The 19,007-nt window shown below is 37.6% G+C and overlaps 1 protein-coding gene across 1 annotated transcript in view; it reads right to left on the reverse strand.

The window, feature by feature from the left end:
• Positions 1-6,488: 6,488 nt before the first annotated feature.
• The window catches only part of LOC118844985 (signal-regulatory protein beta-1-like), a 35,365-nt gene continuing 22,846 nt past the window's right edge, over positions 6,489-19,007 (reverse strand). Inside the window, exons 5-6 of the mRNA XM_036753006.1 lie at positions 7,329-7,436; positions 6,489-6,960 (exon numbers count right to left, since the gene is read on the reverse strand). Of these exons, the coding sequence (XP_036608901.1) occupies positions 6,866-6,960; positions 7,329-7,436 (203 nt within the window). The 3' untranslated portion in view covers positions 6,489-6,865. The remainder of the gene's footprint in view (positions 6,961-7,328; positions 7,437-19,007) is intronic.

The raw sequence follows: 19,007 nt of genomic DNA on the forward strand, positions 1-19,007 counted from the left end.
ATCAAACACATTTGCCTCTGCTCCTTGGGTAAACAGCTAGGGTTAAAGGGAACCTCTTCTTGGCTGAGAAATGGGAAGTGGGAGGGATTTCAGTTCAACTTCCTTCAGATTGATCGTTTCAAGTCTTGTTGTGAATGGTGCTAATAGTCCAGCTTTTATGCACTCAGATATATTGCTCCATTTTTAAAATCCTGCAGTGGCTCCCTATTGCCTAGGAAGAGAACGCTTACTCCTTAACTTGACATTTAAAGGCATCAACAACCTGACTCCAATCTATTCTTCCTACATTATATCATGCTACTCCTTTGTACACTCAATATCCCAGAAAAATACAGACATTCCCTGGTTCATAAGCTCGTTTTAGCATTTCTTGCCTCTGTGTACACGCATGTGTCACACCTGCCTCCTCATCTCTGACTTTGGACATGCTTCACTTCTTTTAAGGGTAAATTCAGGTGGTGCTTTACCTATGAATCATTGCTGAACACTGTCCCATTCTCTCCTCCCTATTTAAAAGTGATTCTCATAAAATTTTCTTAGAGTTTCACCTGAGACTCTTGTTTGTCTCTATCACACTCCTCTTGTAGTATGTTTTTGTCATTCTGTCGTTTCCATCATGACTGACTCTTTGTGACTCCATTTGGGGTTTTCTTGGCAAAGACACTAGTGTGGTTTGCCATTTCCTTCTCCAGTTCATTTTACAGATGAGAAAACTGAAGTAAACAGGGTTAAATGACTTCCCCAGGGTTACAAAGGTAGTGTCTTGAGACAGGATTTGAACTCAGGTCTTCCTGACTCCAGGCTCAGAGCTTTTTACATTGAGTCACCTAGTTGCCCCATGGAGTTTCTTAGTGGATATCATATCATAACATATCATAACATAGTAGACTACAAACTCTATCAGAAGAAGGACTCTCATTATTTTTGTCTTTGTATGCTCAGGATATATTACGTAAAGTAGGCAAATAAAAATATTTGTTAAATTGAATTCAGTTGAAAACTACCATCTGGTCTGTACCAAGATTCATTACTTCCAGTTAAATGGCAAAGAGGTAATGGGTGGTGGGAAAAAAAGGATGTAGACACTGTAGGCCCATGAGAGAGCTGTGACCCAGGAATCTATGATACACTGTGGAGAGGGGAGAAAAGAATCATGGATAAGAGGAGAGAAGATAGGAGTCACTGGATAAAGATTGTTAAGAAAGTTGAAGTTAGCAAAGAGGTGAATGGAGAACTAGAGTTCAGAGACTTAGGATAGCAAAGGTCAGAAATTAAGTCAGGTTGAGTCCATGCAGGAGACTGGAAAGAATTCCACCCAAGTTCAAATCTGAATTCAGATAATAACTGTATGACCCTGGGTAGGCCCTTTAACCTCTGTTTGCCTCAGTTTCCTGAAGTATAAAATAAGGATAATAAAAGCACTTATCGTAACCCATGGTTGTTGTACAGATCAAATGAGATTGGCAAGTGCCTGACACATAGGAGATGCTATAGAGATGCTTATTCCTTTCCCCTGAAGGGTCTGAATGTCAGGTTGTAGAGATTGTATTTTATCCTAGAGACAATGGGAAGCCTTTAAGGTGGGGATGGGGCAGGGCATGGTCAGACCTAGATGTTAGGAACATTCCTGTTATAGCTGCATGAAAGGTGGACTTGATGTGGAAGAACCTGATGGCAGAAAGACTCACTGGAGACTATTAGAATAGGTAAAGTGAGAAGTAAGGAAGAGTGGAACTAGCACTGGGATCATGTCAGCAGAGAGAAGGGGATTGTTTATTACAGACATTGTGGTATTGAAATTACCAAGACCTAGTGACTGATTGGATACACAGTTGATAGAAAGGGAAGAAGAGTCAGTGGTGACTCTGGGAGTATGAACCTGGGTAACTAGAAGGATCATCATACCCTCTGAGTCTCACCAGACCCCTCTCAAGTTTTGAGGGAGCAGCTTGTGCTCAGGCTTAGGGACCCAATGAGACAATGTGTATAGTAAAGAGAAATGGGGATAGATGGCACATAGAGCCCTGGAGTAGGAGAGATCTTGTGCAGTAGTCAGAAGGCATCTCCTGGACTCAGAGACACAAAAGCTGAGAGGCTTTCCATTCCTTCTCCACCTGTAGTCTAAACCTCTCTGGTAAATCCAGTATTCATCACGTGGTAGAGAACACACAGGAAAACAGTTCCATTTAGTTTAATGAACAATTAAGTGTTGTGGTAGTAATGCTCTCTGCCATGGATGTAGCTAGGTTAGTTTTTCGTAGATGGTTTGATAATTACTGTCTTCAGACTTAATCAGCGCAGAGGATTAAGCCTAGAGATGTTGTCTCAGCTTCCTGGCAGCTTAAACACAAAAGCCCTTGCCAACAGGACACAGGAGTGGCCCTCCCTCTGGCATGACCACTCCACCAGTATGGTGATACGAGGTGGCTTGCCCTGAATGTACCCAGATAGCCTAACATAGAATCATTCTCCTTCCCTGTGTCTTCCTACCATGTGAGTGAGAGTGGTTTACTGTGATTGGATGCTTAGACTGAACAGATCGCATCTTTATAACTGTTCAAAATGGATGCTTTTTTTTCTCTCATGCCTTTTCTTTCCTGCTGGGTCCAAAGGGTGAAGAATACAGTTTGCTCACAACATAAACAGAAATGATGAGGGGAAAAGATTTCCTTCCTTCTTTCCTTCCCTCCCTTTTACCTCTTGCCGTGGGGAAACTGAGGCTCAGAAAGGTGAAAGGCCTTACCCTGGATCATGGGCCCTTGATAAGCAAGAGATCTAGAACTTGAACCAAGATCCTGCATTAAATCCTAGTTTTTTACTACCTGTTTAACACTGGAAAAATAATTTAAATTTCTGCAGAATAAAGAAGTTGGGCTAGATGATCTCTAAATTGCCATCAAATTCTAAGTCCTCTGATCCCCTCTTCCTCCCCTCCTCCTCCTCCCCTCCTCTTCCTCCTTGACCTCTTCCTTCTCCTCATCTCATTATCATGACATTATCATATCTGCCGTTGAACAAGCCACAGCCCAGTTTCTTCACCCCATCTAATTTATCATACCACAGTCTATGCTGATATCCTCCTAGTGTCAGGAAATGGTATCAAAGTAGAAACTCTTTTAGAAGGTGTATTGGTAGTCCTGGTCTGAGATGATAGATTCAGAAATGATCTCAGAGTTCACCAATTAGTGTTGTTTTTGAATTTTCAGTTTCTGAAACTGTGCTTTTGGAAGCTTCCAGAGAAAGAGAAAAATCCAGAAATTACATAACTGTCATTTACATTTTGTACTTCTCTATCTAGAAAAACAGAAGAAAGAAGCATGAATATTTAAAAGGGCCAATAAAGAAACCAGAGGGAGACCAGGCCATGGTGTCATTGCTGATGGAAAGTAGAACAAATGTCACCACTCTTTTCAGAAGCTCATGAGACTTAATAGATCTGAGGAATATAATGGTTGGGGGTATGGGGGGGCCTTAGAAACCATTTTCCTTATTCCACTATTTTTTCTGTTTAAGGGAGCAGAGACTTCTAAATGGTTGTTCTAATCAGGGTTAGGGGATAGATTGTGGTGGGAATGACAGATAAAAAGTAAGAACTAAACTATGAGTCAGATGGGTGTTGAAATGAGGGAGTCAGAGGATACAACAGAGAACAGAGGAGTGGAGAGAACAAGTAATTCTGCCGTTGGAGTCCAAGCTGATCATGTTTAATCCATCTTCCCCATGACATTTGAAGGCAGCTCTCTTCTGTCCCTCTATGTCTGCTTTTACCCTGACCAAAAATAGCACCTGTCACTTATATGGCAAGGATTCCAGCATCCTCCTAATCCTCCAAATCCAGCTTGTCTCCTGCTATCAAAGCTAGACCCCAGTTTGTCAATGTCATCTTGGAATATGGTGCCTATAACCTTAGTGCATTGCAAATGGAGCTGGAAATTGTGGCTACCAGCAAACCTGGAAAGCCAGGTGGAACTATACCTTTGGGATATCCTTTGACCCAGCCATACCACCATTAGGTCTATATTGTAAAAGAGATCAAAGAAAGAGGAAAAGAGTTCCTCCCCAAAATTGCAGTAGTTCCTTTTGTTGTAGCAAAGGACTAGAAACTAAATGGGTAACCATCAATGAGAGACTGATTGAACAAATCATGGTACGTGAATGTAATGGAGTATTATTGTACTGTAAAAATGCTTAAATGAATGGTTCCAGAGAAACTTGGAAAGCCCCTTTGAATTAATGCAAAATTTGAAAACTACAAGGTTTCCCAGACTGGACCATTGCACAAGGTAAAGCCATAGGGATACAAAGAGATAGAGGTCCCTTTAGACCAGAGACTCTTCCTTTTCTTTTTTTATTCCTTTTGGTTTACTCAAAAACTCCTCCCTATTCTAAGCCTGATTAGAAGAATATTTTATATAATAATGGCAACATTATAAGAACAACTTTGAAGGCTTTAATAACTCTGATCAGTCCAATGATGGACCATGATTCCAGGGGACCCACAGTGAGACATACTATCCATCTCCTGTCAGAGGTGATGCAGATTTAGACATAATTATTTTTGGATGATGCCAATAAGGAAATTATTTTTGCTTGTCTTTGCATGTTTATTGTAAGGATTTTCTTCCTTCCCTCTCCTAAATGGGGTGGGATGTGAGTAGGAAGTGATAGCATAGGGTTTTTTTCAATTAAAAAGAAGTTAAAGCTGAAAATAAAAAAAAGTTGTGCCAAAGACTGAAATTCATACTCCACCAGTAATATGACCAGGGCAGAAGACTCTAGCAATGCTTCTTTTCTTGTTCTGGACATCATGCTTCTATTAACATTGCCTAAGATCACGTGTTTATTTTGATTTTTTAATTGTAAAATTTTAATTGTGCAGACTCTTCGGCTCACTAACTTCAATCCAAGAGATTCTAAGATCTCTAGAGATAATTCCAGTTGTAATGATTTTAAAAACTACAGGGTGCTCAGACTATGTCCTTGTACAAGGGAAAGCCACAGAGACATGGAGAGGCAGAGGTCCTCTCACGTCAGAGACTTTTCCTTTTCTTTTCTAATTCCTTTTTGTTGACTCAGAAATCCCTCCATATTCCAGGACTGGAGGAAGCAATAAAGATCAGCGTCTCTAATGTGTATAACGAATGAAGAGTATTTGCAACAAACCAGAAAAGTTAGAAAAATTTTATTGCGAAGAGGCAAATTTGATCTCAAAACTGGAACATGGATTGAGAATGGTCCATCTTATTGAACAATAGACTCTTTGAGAATAGAAATGGTTTCATTTTTCTGTGTATCTCCAGTTTCTAGCATGGTGACTGGAATGAAGTTGCAACTCAATAAATGCTTGATGATTTGTTGATTAGCAAGATATAGAACAGATAAAAAAATTAGGCTGTTATTTAGTAGATGGTACAACCAAAAATAAGCCTTGACAACTTAGTGAGTTCCAAAGCAAGGCATTGTTCTGGAAACTTCTGTCTCATTTGTAAGTGCTAATGTTTTCATTGATTATTGGAGTCTTTATGTGATTTAATGGATCAATTTATTTTCAAAAATAAATTTCCTTTTGAACCAGGCCCTAGAAAATTGAGTAAGCTAAGCAGTTCGCAGAGTTGGAGGGAGAGCAGAGAGCCGAGAGCAGCGGTGTAAAGCCTGACCCTCGACCCAGTTCATCAGGAACATAATAATCGTCATGATAATAACAGCAACAGCTAATTATAATTCATATGTTGTTCAGTTATTTACACTGTGTCCAACTCTTTCTTGGGAAATGTACTGGAATGGTTTGTCATTTTCCTCTCAGGCTCATTGAACATATGAGGAACTGCTGATGACAAGGAACTTCATGATACTTTGTGATCATCCTATTCCAAAGTGGAATTTCATTTTCTTTGACTCTAAGATTGAATTTTGATTCAGTGTTAGCATTACTATGGAGCTAACTGCAGGAGATGGAAGCCGACTAAGAATGTAGATGTGAGAACTCTCTTGTTGACATTGACTATGATACCACAGCATTTTGAGAGACAGTCACAGGCATTTAGGATACACTGTGACAAAGACATTATGTTTAGAACTTAACATAGAGGCACATAGTGGCCAAATTATATACAAGTTATATATTCCTTTCTAGATTGCTTAATTAATTAACTTAAAAGGAAAGCATTGACCAGCTTTTCTCAGGCTTACAGCAACCGTGACCTGAACTGGACGTAGGCTGTTATTGCTCTAGTCCATCGAGTGGCTCGCTGGATATGCCAAGAGTGTCTGCAAATCTTGTTCCACTGTGGAATTATGGAGATGAGGAGAAAGAACAAAGAGGACAAGACTCATAAGAAAGAGAGGATGGAAACAAGAAGGATAAGAACCAAGAGAAAGAAAAAAAGAGAAAGGGAAGAAGAAGAGGAATGCCAGCAGGAAAGTCAAGAAAAAGGGTGAGAAGACGAGAACAAGCACAAGAATGAAAAGAAGACGAACGAGTGCCACAATCACCCACAGGAGAAGGAGGATGGGTTTAATAACTTAAGAAGATCAGGAAGAGGAGGAATAAGAGGAAGAACAACAATGGTGATGGCGGATAAGAGAAGGAGCAATGGTGTCTCTGGTCACTCCTTAGGGAGCAATACTAAGTGATCTTGCTTCTCTCTCTTCTTCTGCTGAGAAAGAAGAGGGGTAACAACTTTAAGAATCAGAGTCTATGCCCTTTTGAACCTTGGAACTTGGGTCAATCCAGAGAGGCCAGGCTCAGCCTGGTACCGGCCATACCCTTGCCCTCTAGCCCAGGTCACTGCATTCAGAGAAAACCTAGGGAGCCAGATTAGGACAAGCAGTTAAGGTCCAGTAGCATGGGAGAGGAGACTCTGTTCTATCCCAGGCCAGGACCCTGTCTCGAAGCAGGAGGAAGTTGAGACTGAGGAGCTGGAGCAGAGGAGCTCTTGAAGGAGAGGTTGGCACCTGAAGCTATGGGAGAAAATAGAGAGCAGAGATTAGTCAGAACCAAACTCTAGGGATCCCCACCTTGACATCTCCCTACTATCTGACTCTGACTTTCACCTGCTCTCTCCATCCCCAATCACTGCACTAGAATTTCTCTGCTGAAAAATTAGGAGCCACTGTGAGGATCCTAAGAGACTGCTCAGTAATGCAGGAGCCTGTGGATCAAATATGTCCTAGTCGTTTCCCATCTTTTCCTTCCTTGATTCCAAAATACCTGAAGAATGGTGGAGAGGTCAGATCTACTGCCCTTTCAGCACAACAGTGACTGGGAACTGGGGCCATCTTCTCTGAACCCTGACACTGCTTCCCACTAATCACATACATCATCTCACCTGTTCTCTTGTATTTTCTGTAGATACAGAATATGGAGACATTGAGCAGCAACAGGACCTTGAGTCCCAGGAGGAATACCACAAAGAGCTGTGCAGAAACTGCTGAGCCTAAAGGTAAAGGGGACAAAGGGAAACATTACCTGTGAGCTTGGAGAGGGAATATGTGAGCCACTGATGGTAGTTATCAACTTTGCCCCTATGAGGCTATGTATGTCCAGGACAATCAGTGGTTTCCAAGATATTTTGTTTCCTGGGGTTCTAATCTCTGCTTGGAGTGTCCCAAATTTATTTCAAGGGCCAGTCCTAAGGCAGAAACTACAGAGAGAAGTTTGGCTTTCCTTCCATGTTCTGGCATCAGATAATGTCCTTAGCTGACATGGTAATTCTTTCCCATAAAAGGAAGTTTATCCTCTGCCATCTCTCAGCTTAAAGACTCTACAAAGAAAGGCCAGGCCTCAAATCTGATTACTGGTCATGTAAATTTGGGCAGAAACCCTAGGAACTTGACTTTTTCCTCCCCTCAGGGTCTGTCAGTTCTCAGAGCCTTGGTTGTGATAGGTTTTCTTCTATCATTTCATCCTCCTCCAGTGGTTGAGTAGAGTGACCAGTTTCCAGTTAGGATCCCAAAATTTTATCTCATGAGAGACTGTAAAATAATCTCTTCATTCTGGTAAGTTACAGTAAATTGACAAGGTTTAATATGCCTCCTCTTATTGTTTAGTAAGGAAGTCCCTTCTCACTGTTGTATCTATGCCATTCCTCTGATCCTTCTCTGTATCTTAATTGCTCAAATCAGGAGGCACTAATTTAAAATTTTAAATATATTTTCCCCCAATTACATGCTAAAACAATGTTTAATGTTTTGTTTTGTAATGTTTTGAATTCCAAATTCTCTCCTCCTCTCTTTCCCTCCTCTCACTACACCCTGAGATGATTAACAATCAGATATAGATTATACATGTGCAATCATGTGAAACATTTCCATATTAGTCATTTTGTACAAGGAGACTTTGGTAAAAAAGAACGAAACAAAGAAGATGAAAAATAACATGCTTCATTCTGTATTCAAGCAATATCAGTTCTTTCTCTGGAAGCAGATGGCATGCTTCATCATTAGTCCCTGGGATTGTCTTCGGTCATTGTATTCCTGAGAATAGCTAACTCATTCATGGTTCTTCATTGTACAATATTCCTCTTACTGCGTACAATGTTCTCCTAGTTCTGCTCATTTCACATCAGTTCATGTAAGTCTTTCCAGGCTTTTCTGAAATCATCCTGCTTGTCATTTCTTAATAATACAATAATATTCCATCACAATCATATATCACAGTTTCTTTAGACACTCCCCAGTGGATGGGCATCCCTTTGCTTTCCAATTCTTAGCCACCACAAAAAGAGCTGCTCTAAATATTTTTGTAAAACTAGGTCCTTTTCCTTTTTTTAAAAAAATATCTTTGGGATATAGACCTAGAAGTAGTGTTGTTGGATAAAAGGGTATGCACAGAATACACCTGTATAACCTATGTGGAATTGTTTGCCTTCTCAGTGTTGTGTGGGGAGGGAGGAAGGGAGAGAATTTGGAACTCGAAGTTTTAAAAATGAATGTTAAAATTTGTTTTTACATGTAACTGGGGGAAAATATAATACCAAATTCAAAAAAAGGGTATGCACAGTTTTAGAGCCTCTTGAGTGTAGTCCCAAATTGCTCACCATAGTGTTTGGATCAGCTCACAGCTTCACCAACAGTGCATTAATATCCCAGTTTTCCCACATCCCTGACAACATCCATCATTCTCTCTTTTTGTCATGTTAGTCAATCTGCGAGGTTTGAGGTGGTACCTCATAGCTGTTTTAATTTGAGTGAATGAAAGAGCTATTATAATGGAGAGGAAGAATGGGGGCATTGGTGTGTAAAGCTTAAACTTTACTCTTATCAGAATTGGCTCAAAAAGAGAATAACATACACATCCAGTTGAATATAGAAATCTATTTTTACCCTATAAGATAGTTAAAAAGGACTTTGATAATAGAAGGGGAGGGGACTGATGAAAGGGAAGATGGAAAGGGGAATGTGTTCATAAGAAGTAAAACACTCGTGAAGAGGGGTAGGGTGGAGATAAGAGGGAGAGAGGGATAAGGAAGGGGAAATAGCATTCAGGGGGAATACAGTTAGTTATCATAACTATAAATGTGAATGGAATGAACTCACTCATAAAATGGAAGCTGATGGGACAATGGATTAAAAACCAGAATTCTACAATTTGTTGTTTACCAGAAACGCATTTGAAGCAGAGAGACACACACAGGGTAAAAATAGGGGGCTGGAGCAGAATCTATTATGCCTCAGTTGAAGCAAAGAAAGCTGGGGTAGCAGTCATGATCTCAGACAAAGCAAAAGAAAACTTGATCTAATTAAAAAGGATAAGGAAAGAAACTATATCTTGCAGAAAGGTGCCTTAGACAATGAAGTAATATCAATACTAAATTATATGCACCAAATGGTATCACATCTAAATTTTTGAAGAAATTGAATGAATTACAGGAGGAAACAGACAATAAAACTATACTGGGGAGGGGAGAGTCCTCAACTTTCCTCTTATAGAATTAGATAAATCTAATCAAAAAATATAAAAGAAAGTAGTTAAGGAGGCAGAAAAAATTCCAGACAAGTTAGATATGGCAGCTCTCTGGAGAAAATTAAATGGGAATAGAAAGGAATATACCTTTTTGTCCGCATTTCATGGCACTTACACAAAAATTGACCATGTATAAAAACAAGAACAAAAACCTCCCATAAAAACCCCACAGCCAAATTCAAAAAAGAAGAAGCAATAAATGCAGCCTTTTCAGTGCATAACATAATAAAAATTAAATTCAATAATGTACAATGAAAAGATTAAAAATTAGTTGGAAATTAATAATCTGTTCCTAAAAAATAGGTGGGTCAAATAACAAAGCATAGAAACAATTGATAATTTCATGAAAGAAAATGACAATATTGAGACAACATACCAAAATTTATGGGATGTGGCCAAATTGGTACTTAGGTATAAATTTATATCTCCAATTGCTTACACCAACAAAATAAACAACAAATCAATGAATTGAATATATAACTATATATAACTAAAAAAACTAGAAAATGAAATGATGTTTATGGTAAGCCATGCTGTTATAAACAGCTCTGTCTTTTCCAGAAGTTGAGCTTTAACACTTCTCTGGATAAATTGAAGCCCTTGATCATTGCTGGATCATGTTTCTGTGTCAGGATTATGTTTCCTAAAGTTCTCAGCTATTTCCTCTTTCTGTACAGGTGATCTCCAGTGTGTGCAGATAAGAAAATCACTTCTCTAGTTCAGATATTTTTTTTAATCAAACTACTTTTTACCATAGTCTTCCTGTTTCCCAGATCTTGAATTTCCTCAAGCATATATGCCTCTTAATAAATAATAGCACTCTGCCATTCCTTGTTGCAATTTTATTTCCTTTCAATAACACTAGTAGGTCAGTAAATGTTTAACTACAAGCTCTCTGGGGAGGAAAAAAAACAACCTAAGAAACAACTATACACACACCCTTTTAAAAATGATTGTTATTAACATTTTCTCTATGATTTTTAAAGCCTAGACAATGGACAAAACAACAAATTAAGCCCTAATTTATGGTTTTCTTGAATTCCCAGGTGTAAATGCTCACCCTGAAAATTTAACAATTGGCTCTCACAAGCTGGTTCAAGCTGGCTCCAACATACTTTAGGATTTACCACCAAATCTAAGTTATATTTCACTCCTTGCATTAGAACCTTCAGTTAATCCTCCTGCTGAATAAGCTCCTTGCATTCATTTCTTTTTTTTTCTGGTTTTTAGGCAGGGCAGTTGGGGCTAAGTGACTTGCCCAAGGTCACACAGCTAGTACACGTGTCAAGTGTCTGAGGCTGGATTTGAACTCAGGTCCTCCTGACTTCAGGGCCAGTACTCTACTCACTGTACCACCTAGCTGCCTCCTGTATTCATTTCTAAACATTTGACACATTAGGATTCAGCCTTAGCTCCTTTCTTGGTTTTTTTCCCCTGAGAATGGGGTATCTCAGCCAGGGTCTGAATTCAATGGACTCCAGGCTTTGAAAATTGAGAAGTCTCTCAGGAGATAGGAGAAGCAACATCATATAATAGGATGAGTGAGAGATGCTGAATCAGGAAAGACAGGTAGGTGAATTCTCCTAAATGGTGTAGTAGAGGCTGGTCTGAGAACTCAGATGTTGTACTAGGATTAATTAGACTGTGGCCACTGTGGCTTGACCTGCAAGTGAAGGCTCTTCGTAACTTCTACACAGACATGTTGACAAGTAGTGAGCTTTCCATGGTCTAGCTGATTTCCTTGTTTTCCCTCAATGTGTGTGGCTGGGTGACGCCCACTGGGCCACGTCACTAATGAGAAGATGCCCTTTTTTTGGAACAGCGCCTCTTCACATGCCTAACAAGATTCTGGAGGTCCTAGGCAACATGGATCCTGGTCTAATGCTCTACCATTGTACCACATTGTCCCATTGGTACTAAGAAACAGGATACAATGCCCTGGCCCTCCCACCCATTTCTTCAGTGATCCTGGGAAAATCACTTCCCCCTTGGCCTCAGTTTTCCTGTTTGTAAAGTGATAGGGTCTGACAATGGTCCACACATTCCCTTCCAGTTCTAACAGTCTGTGTTCCAATGTCTCTTGAAGCTCAAAGAAGTTTTTTTTAAATCTCTTTGTCTATCCACATGCCATCAGGTACTGTAAGATCCTTTTGACTGGTAGATAACCTTTGGAATGAGTCATTTTTTTAAGGTGACAACAAAGGATAAGTATGTGCAGCCCAGTCCATGGTTTCTTGTGGGCTCTAATAACACCTTGGAGTTCTCCAGAATTATCTCTAGCAGGCCTAAGGCAGAAACTACAGAGAGAAGTTTGGTTTTGCTTCCATATTCTGGCATCAGATAAAATCCTGAGCTGACATGGTAATTCTTTCCCATAAAAGGAAGTTTGCCCTCTGCCATCTCCCAGCATAAATACTTTACAAAGCAGGCCAGGTTTTCTAAAATCTGACAACTGGTCACACAAAAATGGGGAAAAAAACCCTAAGGAGCTTGACTTTTTCCTTTCATCAGCATCTGTCAGTTCTCAGAGGTTTGGCCATGATAGGTTTTCTCCTATCATTTCATCCATCCTCCAGTGACCAGTTTCCAGTTAGGATCCCAAAATTTTAATCTCATGAGAGATTGTAAAATAATCTCTTCATTCGGGAAAGTTACAGTAAATCAACAAAGTTTAATATACCTCCTCTTGTTGTTTAGTAAGGAAGTCCCTTCTCACTGTTGTATCTATGGCATCTCTCAGAACACTCTCAGTATCTTATTGGCTCAAACCAGGAGGCACCTATTTTATTTTCAAAAAAATATATTTTATTGTTTCCCCAATTACATGTTAAAATAATTTTTGTTATTTTTTTGGTAATGTTTTGAGTTCCAAATTCTCTCCTTCTCTCCCTCCCTCATTCTCTTTCACCCTGAGATGGTAAGCAATCAAATATAGGTTATATACGTACAACTGCGTAAAACATTTCCATGTTAGTCATTTTGTACAACTAGACTTGAATAAAAGAAGAAGAATGAAACAAAGAGAATTAAAAAAGCATTCTTCAGTCTGAATTCAAACAATATCAGTTCGTTCTCTTGAGGTGGATGGTATGCATCATTGTTAGTCTTTTGTGATTGTCTTGATTCATTGTATTGCTGAAAATAGCTAAGTCATTTATAGTTTTCATTGTACAATATTCCTCTTACTGTGTCCAATGTTCTCCTAGTTCTGCTCACTTCATTTTGCATCAATTCACCTAAGTCTTTCCAGGTTTTTCTGAAATCATCCTGCTTATCATTTCTTAATACCACAATAATATTTCATCAAAATCATATATCACAGCTTGTTGAGCCATTCTTCAGTTGATGAGAATCCCTTAAATTTCTAATTCTTAGCCACCACAAACAGAGCTTCCATAAATATTTTTGTTTAAAAATATTAAAAATTAAGATATTAAAAATATCTTTGGGTTATTGACCCAAGAAGTAGTATTGCTGGACAAAAGGGTGTGCACAGTTTTATAGCCCTTTGGGCATAGTTCCAAATTGTTCTCCATAATGTTTGGATCAACCCACAGCTCCACCAACAGTGCATTAGTGTCCTAGTTTTTGCAAATCCCCAGCAACATCCATCATTTCCTTTCTTGTCATATTAGTGAATCTGTGAGGTGGGAAGTGGTAACTCAGTGTTGTTTTAATTTGCATTTCTCTAATCAATAGTGATTTAGAACATGTTTTCATGTGACTATAGATAGTTCTTAGTCTAAAAACCACCTCTTCATATCCTTTGACCATTTCTTAATTGGGGAATGATTTGTATTTTTTTGTTATAATTTTGACTGACTTCTTTTTATATTGAGACATGCAGCCTTTATCAGAGATATTTGCTCTATCTTTTTTCGCATTTTCTGTTTTCCTTTTAATTTTGGTAGCATTGGTTTTGTTTGCTCAAAAGCTGTTTAATTTTATATAATCAAAATTATCTATTTTACATTTTGTCATGGTCCTTATATTTTCTTTGGTCCTATTTTCTTCTGTTATCTATAGACCTGACAAATACTCTATTCCATGCTTTCCTAATCATTTAATATCATTTGCTTATGAGATCACCCTTTATGTATAAATCATATAGTCATTTTGACCTTATTTTGGTATATAGTGTGAAATGCTGATTTATACCTAGTTTCTCCCATACTGTTTTTTTTTTCAGTTTTCCCAGTGGATTTTGTGAAATGATTTGTTTGTTCCAAAAGTTTGGATCTTTGGGTTTATCATATACTAGAATAGTATGGTCATTTGCTATCATGTGATGTGTACCTAAGCTATTCAACTAATCCACTGCTCTATTTCTTAGCCAGCACCAGATTACTTTGATAATCACTGCTCTGTTAACACAGTTTGAGATCCAGACTATTTTCCTTCACATCTTTTTCATTGATTCCCTTGAAATCCTTGACATTTTATTCTTCCAGATGAATTTTGTTATCATTTTTTTCTAGCTCTATAAAACATGTTTTTAAAATGTTCAATTGGCATAGCATTGAATAAATAGATTAATTAAGGTAGAATTATCATTTGTATTATATTGACTCAGTCTCCCCATGAATAATTAATATTTTTCCAATTGTTTAGACCTGACTTTATTTGCATGAAAAATGTTTTGTAGTGGTGTGCATATAGTTGGAATATAATATACCAGAAGGCAAAGGAGTTAGGATTATAAGCAACAATCACCTATCAAGAAAAACTGAATATAATCTTTCAGGGAAAAAATAGACATTTAATGAAATAGAGAACTTTCAAGCATTCTTAATTAAAAGACAAGAGCTAAAAAAAATTGATCTCTAAATACATGACTCAAGGGAAACAAAAAAAAGTAAAAAGGAAACAAGAAAAAGAAAACAGAAAAGATTCAATGAGGTAAAACTTTTTTCTTTGTGTCAAGATAATATTTGTAACTCTTAAGAACTTTAGTACTATAAGGCCAATTGGAAGGAGTACATATAGACAGAGAGGGTGGATATAAAGTGATTTTGATGGGATGATACCTCCCTCCCCCACCCAAAACAAAATAAAGAGGTAAGAAAGAAGATTGCACTGGAAAAAGGAGGAGGGAAGAGATTGAATGGGGCAAATTATCTCACATAAAAGAGACTTGAAAGAGCTATTATAATGGAGAGAAAGATGGGGGGGGGTTGGTGTGCAAATCTTAAAACATTCTCTCATCACAATTGGCTCAAAAAGGGAATAATGTACACAAACAGTTGAATACAGAAATCTATTTTTCCCTTTAACGAAGTTGAAAGGGATGGGGGATAATAGAACGGGGGACCGATAAAGGAAAGATGGAATGGGGGATGTGGTAATAAGGACTAAAATGCTTGTGAGGATTGGCAGGGTGGAGTTAAGTGAGAGAGAAAGGGATCAGGAAGGGAAAATAGCATGCAAGGAAATGCACAGTTAGTTATCGTAACTATACCTGTGAATGGGATGGACTCACCCATAAAACAGAAGCAACTAGCACAATGGATAAAAAAAACCAGAGTCCTACAATATATTGTTTACCAGAAACACATTTGAAGTAGAGAGGCACACAGAGGGTAAAGGTAAGGGGCTGGAGAAGAATCTATTATGCTTCAGCTGAAGCAAAGAAAGCAGAAGTAGCAATCATGGTCTCAGACAAAGCAAAAGAAAATTTGATCTAATTAAAAGAGACAAGGAATGGAACTATATCTTGCTGAAAGGTACCATAGACAATGAAGTAATATCAGTACTACACATATGTGCACCAAATGGTACAGCATCTAAATTTTTGAAGGAAAAATGGAAGGAATGACAGGTGGGAGTAGATAATGCAATTACACTAGTGGGGAACCTCAAATTTCCCCTCTCCGGAGGGGAAGAAATCTAACAAAATCTAACAAAAAATTAAATAAGAAAGAAACTAAGGAGGTGTATGAAATTCTGGAAAAGTCAGATATGCTACATCTCTGGAGAAAATTAAATGGCATACATTCTTCTCAGCATTACATGGCACTTATGCAAAAATTGACCATATATTAGGATATAAAAACGCCACAACCAAATGCAGAAAAGAAAAAATAATAAATGCACCCTTTCCAGTGCATGATGCAATAAAATTACATTCAATTATGGGCAATGGAAAGAAAGATTAAAATTTAATCAGAAACTAATCTATTGCTAAAAAATGAGTGGGTCAAAAAACAAAGCATACAAACAATTGATAATTTCATCAAAGAAAATGACAATAATAAGAAAACATAGAAAAATTTATTGGATGCAGCAAAAAATGGTACTTAGGCATAAATTTATATCTCCAATTGCTTACATCAATAAAATAGAGAAAGAAAAGAGCAATGAATTGGACATGCAAGTAAAAAAAAACTTAGAAAAGGAACAAATTAAAAATCTCCATTTAAACACCAAATTAGACATCCTGAAAACCTAAGGAGAGGTAAATAGAACTGAAAGTAAGAAAACCATTGAACTGATAAATAAAACTAGAAGCTGGTTTTATGGGGAAAAATCACAATAAAATAGATTAAACCATTGGTCTACTTGATTCAAAAAAGGAAAGTAGCAAACCAAATTACTATTATAAAAAATGAAAGAGGTTAATTCACCCACCAATGAAGAGGAAATTCAAACAATTATTAGGATCTATTTTGCCCAATTATATGCCAAAAAATTGACAACCTAAATGAAACAGATGAATATCTACAAAATATGTTACCCAGATTAAGAAAAGAAATAAAATAATTAAATAACCCGAACTTAGAACCTTAACAAGCCATCAATGAACATTCTAAGAACAAATCCCCAGGGGCCAATTGATTCACAAGTGAATTCTACCAAACATTTAAAGAACAATTAATCCCAATTCTGTATAAAATATTTGGGAAAATAGGCAGAAAAGGAGTCCTACCAGATTCATTTTATGACAAAATGTGGTGCTGATAGCTAAACCAAGAAGAGACAAATTAGAGAAAGAAAATTATAGAGCTGTTTCTCTAATGAATATTGATACAAAAATTTAAATAATATACTAGCAAGGAGATTGCAGCCACATATCAGAAGGATCATACACTATGACCAGATGGGATTTATACCAGGAATGCAGGGGTGGTTCAATATTAGGAAAACTAGTAGCAAAATTTATCATATCAATAATAAAAATAATAGAAATCAATGATTGTTTCAATAGATGCAGAAAAAGCCTTTGAGAAAATACAGCACCCATTCTTATTAATAAACAGCAGAGATGGGGCAGCTGGGTGGCAAAGTGAGTAGAGCACTGGCTCTGGAGTCTGCAGGACCTGAGTTCAAATCTGGCCTTAGACACTTGACACACTTACTAGCTGTGTGACCTTGGGCAAGTCACTTAACCCCAATTGCTCTGCCTTCCCGCCTCCAAAAAAAAAATCCAGCAGAGAGCATAGGAATAAAGTCAATGTTCCTTAAAATGATAAGCAGTATCAATATAAAGCCATCAGCAAGCATTATCTATAATGGAGCTAAGCTAGAAGCCTTCCCAGTAAGATCAGGGGTGAAGCAAGGATGCCCATTATCACCATTATTATTCAATATTGTATTAGAAATGTTAGCTATAGCAATAAGAGAAGTAAAAGAAATTGAAGGAATTCAAATAGGCAATGAGGAAACAAAACTTGATCTTCACAGATGATATGATGGTATACTTAAAGAATCCTAGAGAATCAACTAAAAAACTATTTTAAATAATTAACAACTTTAGCGAAGTAGCAGGATAGAACATAAACCTACATAAAACATCAGCTTTTCTATATACTATCAACGTATCCCAGCAACAAGAAAGAGAAAGAGAAATTTCATTTAAAATAACTGTAGACAATATAAAGTACTTGGAATCTACTTGGGAGGCACTACTTTAGCTGTCCTCTCTATGCTTATGAGGACCCATATTCTAAAAACTCAGTATCCGCACTGCTTATTTTATGTTAAAGAGTGCTCACAATGTACACAGTAGAATAAAAAGCATAATTATTTAAAGAAAGAATTATGTAGAAGCTATTTCTCTAATGAATATTGATACAAAAAGGATATATCCCAACCTGAAAAGTGAGAAAAAATATATTGGTAAGTCCATTTTTCCAATCACAACCAGAAAGAATTCCAAGAGTCACAATTAATTAAAAGTAAAAATGTTTAGTAAAATATGTTAAAGAGGAAAGCAACAGTATATTGTTGTCTTTGTAAGCCTAGGGCATACTCTTCTACAAATATATAAAATAACCAAGGAGAAGGCACATTTAGAGAATACATGTGGATAGACACAGAGGGAAAGAGCATGTGTGTTCGGAGTGCATGTGGGGGGGCACCACCTTGTGGAACAAGGGAACAGGGAAGGTAGATGCTCTCAGTTTTGACTTATCTTGCCTGTTACTTCCCTGTTAGCCATTCTTGATCTGTGGTTGCCAATCAAGACGTCACTCTCCTTGGCAGAGACAACAGGGGCAAAATAGGAATCAGATAATTCTACTGCTATATCACTGTTTGATCTTTGCTAAGTAGGGATCCCCTGACTTCCTTGATCATCTTTCCCAATATAAACAAAAACCAAATCTTCACCTATATTGTCCTTAACTTTTCTTAGCAGCCTCAACTTCTTTTGAGGTTTGACATTCCCACCTCTATTTGTAAAGGATAATTCCATAATTTTCCATTTGTCTTCTGCTATCTGGTCTTATTTCCATCTTTTATACCTGCATTTCAAAAATCCAAGCTAGCAGATGGGGTCTCTGCTTTTCCATAAGAGTATCTTTAAACCACTCTCACTTTTCCTCCTTCTTTGGAATTATTTCACTTGGTGTCTTTAGAACATCATTCCTGATTGTTCATCACCCTCCCCCCATAGTTCAATACCCCTGTAGAATTTGAATCCATGGAATCAGAGCTGTCCTTCTTATTAACTCTTTGAAGTTGACTCTCTTAAAATCTTTTGTGATATCAGATTATGATATTTTTTCTTTCCCTCTCCACCACAAACTGTATGATGAAATAATCT

Source organism: Trichosurus vulpecula, chromosome 3 (assembly GCF_011100635.1).
Source record: "Trichosurus vulpecula isolate mTriVul1 chromosome 3, mTriVul1.pri, whole genome shotgun sequence".
Lineage (NCBI taxonomy): Eukaryota > Metazoa > Chordata > Mammalia > Diprotodontia > Phalangeridae > Trichosurus > Trichosurus vulpecula.